At 33.3% G+C, this 10,736-nt stretch overlaps 1 protein-coding gene across 1 annotated transcript; it reads left to right on the plus strand.

Annotated features, from left to right (window-relative positions):
• The first annotated feature begins 6,463 nt into the window (after positions 1 to 6,463).
• LOC134230432 (uncharacterized) lies at positions 6,464 to 9,832 on the plus strand. Its single transcript, XM_062712259.1, has 5 exons — positions 6,464 to 6,632; positions 7,367 to 7,432; positions 7,691 to 7,768; positions 8,027 to 8,104; positions 9,348 to 9,832. Exons 1-5 carry the CDS (start codon positions 6,608 to 6,610, stop codon positions 9,407 to 9,409), a joined length of 309 nt encoding a protein of 102 aa, XP_062568243.1. The 5' UTR covers positions 6,464 to 6,607; the 3' UTR covers positions 9,410 to 9,832.
• Positions 9,833 to 10,736: the final 904 nt, after the last annotated feature.

Here is a 10,736-nt window from a genome sequence, read left to right on the forward strand (position 1 = left end):
TTAACTGGTAAATCATCAGGGTTAGGGTTCATATCTTCGAATCTTTCGACCTCTCCTGAACTGTCTTCATTCTCAGAGTCATCATTAAGTTTTTCAGATCTCTCATACATTACTTCAGGCTTAGATATCAAATACGGAAGATGATCATGCAACTTCATCACTGTAAGATGAGGGAAAATTTGCAGTCTAAATGTGGAAAGAATTTCATGTTTCTGAAGGGTATTTGTCAAATTTGGGAGTTTCTTGTGGATCTTCAAATGATGTTTTTGGAAATTTTCGTAGGAAACATACCAGTTATTTTGCATCAAACCTATGCATGAAACATAGGTACAAATTTCTGTCAATAACTGAATGTTGAAATGTTCTTCCATCAAATTGCAAAGAATCTCCGAAATCCATGGAAAGGAAAAATTATTGTCATTTGCAATATCTCGGAATTTTGAAGAATGAACTAATCCTTCTGATTCTAGAGAATGGATAACAAGATTAGTGACTTCTATGCTTTTGTCAGTAGAAATTTGGCCAGATTGTTCATATAGAATTTTCAAATACCCATTTCCTCTCCAAGCTATTTTAGGATTTCTATTCCCGTCATAAAATGATAGATCTGGGAAGTATATAATATCTAAACTTTGAAATCCCTTTATCAAAACATCTGTAGTATTTCTACCCTCTTCTTCTATCAATTCTAAGACACGCTTAAATACATATGGGTGCTTATATTGTAGTTTGTTGCAAAGTTTATTGCATAAGTCCAACAAGGTGATGGACCCAGAAAATCTCCCCCCTCCTGGGAAAGTTTTACCTCTCATGTTTGCTAAAAGAGAGTGACCACAATTTGCTATTCTGTAAGGATCAGCCATAATGTCTTGAATTAAGATTAAGACAGCTCTCTTGCCAATTACTACTTCGCCACTTTTCAAAACGTCAGAAAAATTGAATATTCGTCGAATTCTGTTTTCTTCTATTTTGGATAGTTTTATAAACTTCAGTGGAGGGGTACTTCTATTGTTTAATGCACTTACTTCACTATTTTCAAGACATAGGAATCCATTTTCCCAAGTAAGTGATCTGTCAGGAGAGGATCCCCCCGGTCCAAGATTTGACGCAAAAATATTGTCAAGTACTGAGTTTGGTTTTCCTCTCCAGAATTTTTCATTGGCAACTTCGTATTGATATGCTTTCCAAACATCAAAAAAACCACCTTTGTTTTTTTTCTCTTCGAACAAAGTGAATAATGTCTGATGAATATGCTTTGGTATACTGCATATAAAAGTAGAAAAAGTCAGTTGGGGATCTAGTGATGATGTTTTGTTCGAAAATGGCACCAAGAGCGGGTACTTTGCAATTAGATTTTGTAGCACAGAACAATCGATAAAGTCTTTAGCGATAATGGTTTTTGAACTGTTCTGTTGCATGGCAACTATTTCAACCCTAGCGTTGATCTTGACCAGTTTAAGGCAGTTTTCTTCACATATATTTAAGTACTCTTTGCTTTTTTTCTCTAAACTTTTTAGTATTTCTTTATGAAGAATACCTGTAGAAACTATGCATCCAAACGTTGGATGAATATACGATACACTCAGATGTGGAGTGTCGGCATAGAATTGGACAAAATGTAAGACATGAGGAGGGTTACAAATTTGTCGTAGTTCTTGAGTAATGTCAAGTATTCTTCCGTCTAAGTTTGTCTGGAAGTTTGCACAGGAACTCAAAGTGAGTGCTGTAGTAAATGTCCCACGCTCACCGACAATATCTTGTAGTCCAAATCTTGACCATAATAAATGTTGATCAAAGAACTTGGATGAAATGGTTATGGCAGCATGAATAGAAATAGTAGCTTTGTTCACATCAAATGCTTTTACGATGATTTCATCCATAGTATCATGTTGACCTAATTGAAAAGCTAATACTGTCACCTCAAATTCCTCTTTATGCAGCGTTATTTGAAGTGCTTCATCCAAAAGACGTAACACAAGAATCCTGTCGTCTGGTAACACTCTCCATTTCCGGATATTTTTAATTGAATTTTTCTTAAATGTACCTCTAGATATATCCACTGGCGACAAGGATTGAATACACTTCGAAAAATTATTTCGGAACGAATCGTAAAAATCGTATTGATATTTTTGAAGAAGTGATTCATTCACATGTGTGAAATGTGTGCGTTGAGGTTTTGGTAATAGGGCGAGATGAAATTCAAAACCATCACCTTCAAACATTTTTGTACTCACACTCCATCTTAAACATTCAAGCCCCTTCCTAGAAAAACTGGCTAGAGGCAAATGCTTCCTGACAATGTTATAGACTTTAATAAGACTAAATTTCTCTCTTGGTAGAATTCCTAAATACGTGAATGAAGCTGAAATATCTGAAAATCGTTCTAAAGTTGCCACTATACCGTCCACATCAAAATCGAAGTCATACCACAAGGTTTGAGTGACACGTGGAATCGTACAATCTCTTATTCTAATTGGTTCAGTTCTGGTAAGTATGTTAGCTGGATTCAAACCAAACTTGATGACTTCTTCGGTATTTTCCTTACCTGTCGTGATGTATGCTGATTCGACCTCGTTGTCAGTCATTTCAATGTCCTCCAACTTTACGTTTTACATAACGATTAAATGGAATGTGCACGTGATAAACATGATGAGGTTAGGGTTAGGGTTAGGTTTAGGGTTAGGGTTACAGATTAGCGTCTTCATCAGCGTTGGAGGAATGGTTAGCAGGTTAGGTTAACGGCAGGGCTAGAGAAGTCAATTATTTTGATAAAGGTGAGGTGTTAGACTATTGTGATATCAGTAATAACCTCTTGGTAAAAAAAATCAAATTATTGTAGCAGCATAAGATGTGTTTATTTAAGGTAAAGACATAGGTGAGCGTACCTTAACTGCAAGTTCAAGCGCAACTGTAACTTTAATCTTATTCTTAATTTTAGTCTTTATTCTAACCTTAACCTTAAGACAAACTTGACCTTAACTTGATCTAAAAATTCAATATGAACGTTGAACTTAAATGGAAATGTAATAAAAATTTTAATATATCCCTTACCCTTAACTTTAGTCTTAAACTTAACCTTTATACAAACCTTAAACTTCATCTTAATCATACGCAAAACCACAAATTCAAAACATTAACCTAATCTTAATCTTAACCTGAATCTGAATCTTAACTTTCACCTTAACCTTAATCTTGAACTTAACTTTAACCTTAAATCTGATCATAAGATTATACCGAAGTTTGAGGCTGTATAGCTAAATATATCGTTACATAATGTCTTTCAGGTTGAGGTTGGATGTTTAATTTGCTGTTCATTTTTAAGTAGAGCACACAAGGGTTTAGAATGTATTCAAATCAGGTGAGTTCTGGAAAATATATTTATGCCAATGTGTGTGTGAGTGTGTGTGTGTGTGTGTTTGTTGGTTGTGTTTTTAATAAATGTATATAGTTTGTCGCTAGAGATCGAAAAGAAGGTGAAAATGTAGAATTGAAGTTGTAGTAAGGTCAATATAAACCAGTGCATTTTCAAGGTCAGAAATAAATTACATGGTTTAAACTGTGTTTCAGTTGAAAATGGAATGTGACACAAACGCAGGAAAAGAGAACGGTAACTATATTTACTCATTAAATTAAGTTAAAAACATATCATTTTTAAAGGAGAAAGTATTTAATTTTCAAGGTGCATAATTCAATTAATTATATTTTCAACAGAATATGTTACAATATCTGAGCTGGACAATATTATTACCAAAGAGATAACCTCATTGAGGAATCTGGTGATGGAAAACACTAGAGTGATGATTATGGAAGAAATGAAAGTATTGAAAGAGGACGTCTTCAGGGAAATTAGCAATGAGTTTTTTATCCAGGACAAAATAAAAGAAGAAATCAAGATGACCGTTTTACTGAAAGTCAAATCGTTTGAATATGAAATGACACAGAAAGTGGCTTTCTTCACAGATCATTTACTAGGTCGGGGTTGGGACCGATTATGGAGAACTCCTAAAGATGAATCTCTGGGCTCTACATTTCTGAAAGAAATTCTAGACAGGCATATTTCTCAGTGCAAGCTCGTTTTAATTCGTCCTTCAAACACTGCAAGAGCTCATTCAACCTTAAGAAGGTATCCAAGAAGACGCGTAGCTAAAAAAGAGTCTGATGTCCTTGATTTGATTGATGATTCCAATTTCATGGTGAAATATATTAATGATGAGATAGGTAAAAAATTAAAAAAAACTGTTAAATTCTATACACTGAGTATAGATAATAGCATCAATGATACATTTTGATTGTTGATATTACAGGAAATGGTGTATTTGCAAGGAGGAAGTTCTCTAAAGGTGAACCTTTGCTTGAATACAAGGGGAAATTGAGGGAAGGTCCATTCCTTGAAGACGAGGATGATACCTATTTTTTTGAATTTAATTTCAATGGCAAATTGAAGATGTGAGTAGTTTTTAATCATTTTAAGAGCAGAATGTCTTCTTTTTCTTTCATTTAAATTTAAAAGAAACTAATTTACTTCTAGAATAGACGCATCTGTAGACGATGGAAGCCTTGGCAGATTAATTAATGACGAGCATTGCCATCCTAATATTTTTCCAAAACTCGTTGAAAAAGGTGAAAAACAACACATCATATTCAAAGCAAAGAAGGATATAGATGTAGAGGACGAAATTCGGTTTGATTATGGTGGAGAGTCGTACTCATGGCGGAACAAGGTATCTTTGTGTCCAATTTTGTTTATTATGCAATGTAAAACACCTATAAAATGCATACTTACGTTGGTTTATACATGAATTAATTAATTAGATTTTATTGTTTTGATTCCTAGGCTTCATCTTGGACACCCTCATGGTTTCGCAATGCAAGCTCCTGAACAGATTGACTGAAAGTTGATTTTGAAATAACACACAGAATATTTTTATATATAAAATTGAAAATTACACCGTTTCCTGTAATGACAACATACAAAATGTATCAGTGATGCTATTCTCTATATTCAGTGTATAAATAAATGAATTTTAAAATTGAGATATTTGCTTATTTCTTATTCTAAATCAAGGCTTATTCCAGAAAAATAATGGAAACTGTTCAATTAATTCAAAATACCAACATAACATTTACTAAAATTTACTCGTCAATGTCAAATTTTGTCACGTGATTTCAGTAGGCGTGGTTATTGTTTTTTTTATCTTAATACTTTGTGTAGCAAAGTATCAAAGTTTATTTTGTTATTTCCATCATACACTTTGGCTCAGTAGTTAGAGCAGCGGACTTCAGATTAAGGGGTTGCAATTTCAGTTCAATTTCTCTTTAAAATATGATTGGAAAACATTTTATGACTAGTTTCATGGTGTTTTTAACCATTGCTTTAAAAATATTTCACAAGTGATGAATTTCAATTCATAAATAATTGGTATAAAATTTAACCAAAAGTCTATGCAGCATTTCTTTGCATATTTTATTAGACATTTATATTCCAGGCAATCTTTTAAGTAGAAAACATCTGATTTGATGGAAGTTACCATATCAAGATTTCACCCTGAAACAGGAAATAAAATTTTATCTAAATTGTCAACCCCTCGTTAACTTTAGGGTTCTTTATAGGGTTAGGGTTAGGGTTAGGGTTACCTTGGGGTTAGGGTTAGGGGTTAGGGTTAGGGTTAGGGTTAGGGGTTAGGGTTAGGGTTAGGGTTAGGGGTTAGGGTTAGGGGTTAGGGTTAGGGTTAGGGGTTAGGGTTAGGGTTAGGGTTAGGGTTAGGGTTAGGGTTAGGGTTAGGGTTAGGGTTAGGGTTAGGGTTAGGGTTAGGGTTAGGGTTAGGGTTAGGGTTAGGGTTAGGGTTAGGGTTAGGGTATAGGGGGTTTTACGAAGATCGCTCCGGAGTCATCTCGTCAATGTCAAATTTTGTCACGTGATTTCAGTAGGCGTGGTTATTGTTTTTTTTATCTTAATACTTTGTGTAGCAAAGTATCAAAGTTTATTTTGTTATTTCCATCATACACTTTGGCTCAGTAGGTAGAGCAGCGGACTTCAGATTAAGGGGTGCCGAGTTCGATTCCCGATGGAATCGTTCATTTTATAGCTCAATTTATTTTTTCTAAAGTTGAAAATCGATGATTAATTACTGATCTATTCGAGTCAAGTATTATTACATATTTAGGTTTTATACCTTTTTGTCCAAATCTTGCTTGGAAATCATTTGTTTGGATATATAGAGAAATCATTGAATTCACAAGGAAGGAAATGTTACAGTAAAAAAATAATAATTTAATTTCGTATAACAAGAATAATTCCCTTCCGCTCCCTAACCCCTCTTTTTTATCATACATTTTGGTACAACTCTTACTCTAAAGAATGTTTATTAGCTTATTGATTCAGCTTTGACTCTTTGTTACGGGTAGGGTAATGGGGCTTTTATTGTAACTCCTGGTAAGTTGCATCTTGCCAATGCCCCCAAAAATCACGTGATAATTGTAGGTACAGTTTTACTGATATATTTTTTTTCATAGAGAGTTTTAAAACCTTTACGTCAGTTCTATTTTTATTATCACGTGCATACTTGTACGTTTAAACCGCCATTTTACTACTCAAGACAATAGGAAGATGTCAAAGAAAATCAAAGAATCCGGTAAGTGGAATAGAGGAAAAGGAATCTTTTCTTAATGCTTGAGATTTAAATATTTTCTGAGAATAAAACAAACTTCAATATGTGGATGAAAAATGACCGAGTTAATAAGAAATAAAGTATTTTTTACGATTATCAAAATTTGAGATATAGATAAGAGAAAATGACTTTAGTTGAAGATATAAGTAATACCGTATTGAATACCACAGTGAATACCCTGATCTGAAGTGTAAAAATTGCGTTATGAAACAAGCAAATAGATAAATATCTTCTCTTGACCCGATAATATGAATCATGAAATATTGACTTTGTCCATGAAGGGAATTTATTGGAATAAACAATTCTTTTGAAAACGTCTGTACGTCAACTGTATTTAACTGAAAATTAATTCACAATATATATATATTTGTGGTAAAAACTCTTTGATTTCTTTTAAATCTCAAGTCATACTTTGTATGTGATCTTAGTACCAAACTGAAATCTTTACATAAACCATTATATCAAATGATCCCTAACTCTAACCTTAACCTTAATCTTAACCTCAATCCTAACCTCAATCTATTTACCCATTAAATCTCACTGAAAGAACAGAATAATGTAAGCACACACAGATTACTTCATGAGATTTTAATACAATGAAGATCCAAAACAAATAATATCTTCACTTAGAAAAATAAGTAAGTAATAAGAATGAGGAAGATTTCAAGTTAAACTATATAACTATATTTAATTAATAGATGAATCTCGACTCTCTAAACCTGGAAAAGAGGAGATGAAAGGAAAGCAAGTAAAGAAGATAGAAGGTATATCCAAAGTTATCAACAATAAGTTATCATACTTTATGAATTCTGTTTAATTTCATTCAAAAAACAAGAAGCAATGAGGAAGTTGGTAGGATGATAAAACTCCAATTAGAGTTTTCGATTTGGTTTCGGTTTAAAATTTATTCAAGGAAATTAATGTAAAGAATATCGTTTGTACTATATTCATGGCGTAAATATAATTTACTGATTCTCATGCTTGATAAATGATTTCTTCAAAAGAACAAATGAAATTTACAGATCCTGTCTCATCCACAAGTGGAATGGAGCAAGAAAAAGGAGAGGACTTTAAAGGAAAGCAAGAAAGAAAGATTGAAGGTAGACCAAAGCTTATCAACAATAAGTTATCAAACTATATGAATTCTTATAATTTCATTCAAAAGACAACAACCAATGTTGTAGGTGGTTGGATGATAAAACTCCAAATTAAAGGTTAAGTTTTGGGTTCAGTTAAAACTGGATGCGATGAAACTGATATAAATTAAAATTATTGAACTTTATTCATGGTGAAAATATAACTGACTGTTTCCAATGCTTGATGAATGGATTCTTCTAAAGAACAATTAAAATTTTTAGATCCTGTCTCGAGCACAAGTGAAATGGAACAAGGGAAAGAAGAGAAATTGGAATTAAAGCAAGACAGAAAGAATGAAGGTAGACCAAAAATATAAATTTAATTTCAACAAGCAGTGTTGTAGTTGGTAGGATAAAAAATCTTCAAATAAGAGAATTAGGTTTGGTTTTGGAAGCAGTTTATGAGCTCACCTGAACTGAAATCTTTAGTGAGCTTTTCTGATCACATCTTGCCCGACATCCGTCTGTCCATCTGTCAGTCTGTATGTCCCTCTGTCTGTCCGTTAGTCTGTAAACTTTTTCACATTTTCATCGTCTTCTCAAGAACTTTTGGGCCAACTTCATTAAAACTTGCCACAAAAACTGTTTTAGTTAAGGGGGTTCAAATTTGTTCAAATGAAGAGCTAGGCCCCCTTCAAAAGGGACATAATTATGAATAAGTAAAACTCAAAAGCCATGTTTGTTCATATTTTTATGGAATCATCATCAGGTAGTGTATCTTGAAGTTTATAGAAATTATTACCCACAAGGGTAGGGCGGGGCCACAATGACTGACCATTGTTTTAAAAAGAAATATATAGGACAATTCTATAATTAACTTCCCTAAATTAAAAAAATCCATGATTGGTCTTATTTTTTGGAAGCATCCTCAGTTAGTATAGATTCAAGTTCAAATCATTACACGACACCCGGGGCTTGGCAGCGTCCACAAAGACCGAGCAGTTTCACATTGAAATATGTATGAAAAATGTATTAAAAACTAAAGACTAGCAATGGCACGATTGATCATATTTTTAGGGAAGCATTCTCAGTAAGTGTAGATTCAAATTCGTTTCAACCACCGGTGGTTGGGCAGGGTCACACTAGCTGACCAAAGTTAAACATAGAAATATATGATAAAATTCTTTAAATATTTTGTCTAGAATAGCAAAGATGTAATTGGTCTTTCATATATTGATATGGAAGAAGTTTAGACAATTTAACAAGGTTTGTGCAAATCATTCCTTCTCCCATTTAAATAATGGTTTAGACTTTTCAATAATAACTAATATTTTCTTTCATGCTAGCCACAGTGCGAATGTGAGCAATGTGGCCCACGAACCTCTTGTATTAGATGCAATGATATTGATTTAGAAAAAAATTGAACTAAATTGAAATTCATAGCGAAAATGTTATTGACTGTTTTCCATGCTTGATGAATGGTTTCTAAGTGGAATGTAAAAACGTTTTTAAGCTACTTTTATTTATCTTAATATCTCCTTTAAACTGAAAAGATAAAAAGAGAATAAGAACTCTTAGGTAAAATATTTAAAATGTTTTACAGATACCCCAGTGAGACAGAATATATGTATGGAGGATGATGAAATCCCTTCAAGTCAACGATGAAAACACCGATATCGTATGTTTAACGAAGCGAAGAAGTTAAGAAAACGAAAACATAGCTTCGTCAGGAAAAATGGGTTTCAATTAAAATGAGGCTGATTGCTTGTTTTAACATGACGGTTTTTGGACATTTTTTGTAAATAAAGTTAAATCTTGACTTAAACATGATGCTTTGATTGAAAATTAAAGAAACTGTTTTATTAATTTTGTTAGAAATTTCATTTGGAATATAGAAAAAAAAACCTGGAGGTTGATGTTTGTTTGTAAAGACAAAAGTTCCATACTTTGAATAAATAAATTTGAGCAATCAGTGTATTTAGTTAAGGAATGATTTGTTATTGAACTTGATCAGTTTTTCAAAACCTTAATGAGGAAAAATTATGTTGAAATCTAGCAAGATGTTTCTAGGTAAATACTATGAAAGCTGATGGTCTAGTTATCAGAATAGGGTTGATTTTCTTCCTCAAAGAAACTTAATCAAAAACTTCCTGAACAATGTAAAATATGTGAGTGATTGATTGAATTTTTCGAAAATTTTCCACTCATATGGAGATGTCACCATTTACTGGTAGAGAGCAGTGTATTCTGTACTATACTCGACACTCAGGACTACTGAGCAGGGAAGGATCTTTTTCGTGCAAGCACCTACTGCGACACGGGACTTCGGTTTATACGGTATCAACAGAGGAACCGCTGTACATGTCCCACAGTTGGATTCGAACTATCGAGTTCAGGATCAACACCTCACATCACGATTTATAGAGAAGACGCTCTGAGTCAAATGCTGACTAAAGTTTTTCATAGCAATTGTTAGTCCATTATTAATACACTAATGCACGACATATTTCCCCCTCCATTATTTCCTGATCATGACAACGAGCACACGGCGGGTGTGACCGCTTGGCAGGGGATGCTCACTCCTCCATGGAATCTGATCCCACTTCTGATGTTTTCGAGGTCTGTGTTTCCTCTGCTCTTATTTTGTTATATTGTTTTATGGACTTTAAGATTGAATACTGCTCCTTATTTCCATATCCTCCTCTAACATTTCACCACCAGGGCGACTTTACATATGAGGTTGAGAATATAAAATTATTTTAACTTTTGATTGCAACACTATAATTAAAGATAAATCAGCCAAAAGAAACAAAGGAGTTGACGTGAAGGTTGTGATAATGCTTAAGGAGTATTCCGAAGAATATCCCCAACGTTTTTGATTTTATAGATCTTTGTTTCAATATTTTTGATTTATGGTATCGTTTCTGCATTGAAAGGAAAAATTATCTCCTTATAAGTTGATAGAATTATTTTCCTATTTTAACAAAATGGA

The sequence above is a fragment of the Saccostrea cucullata genome, unplaced genomic scaffold (assembly GCF_032062105.1).
Source record: "Saccostrea cucullata isolate Sc308-1 unplaced genomic scaffold, CSIRO_AGI_Scuc_v1 ctg4645, whole genome shotgun sequence".
Classification (NCBI taxonomy): domain Eukaryota; kingdom Metazoa; phylum Mollusca; class Bivalvia; order Ostreida; family Ostreidae; genus Saccostrea; species Saccostrea cuccullata.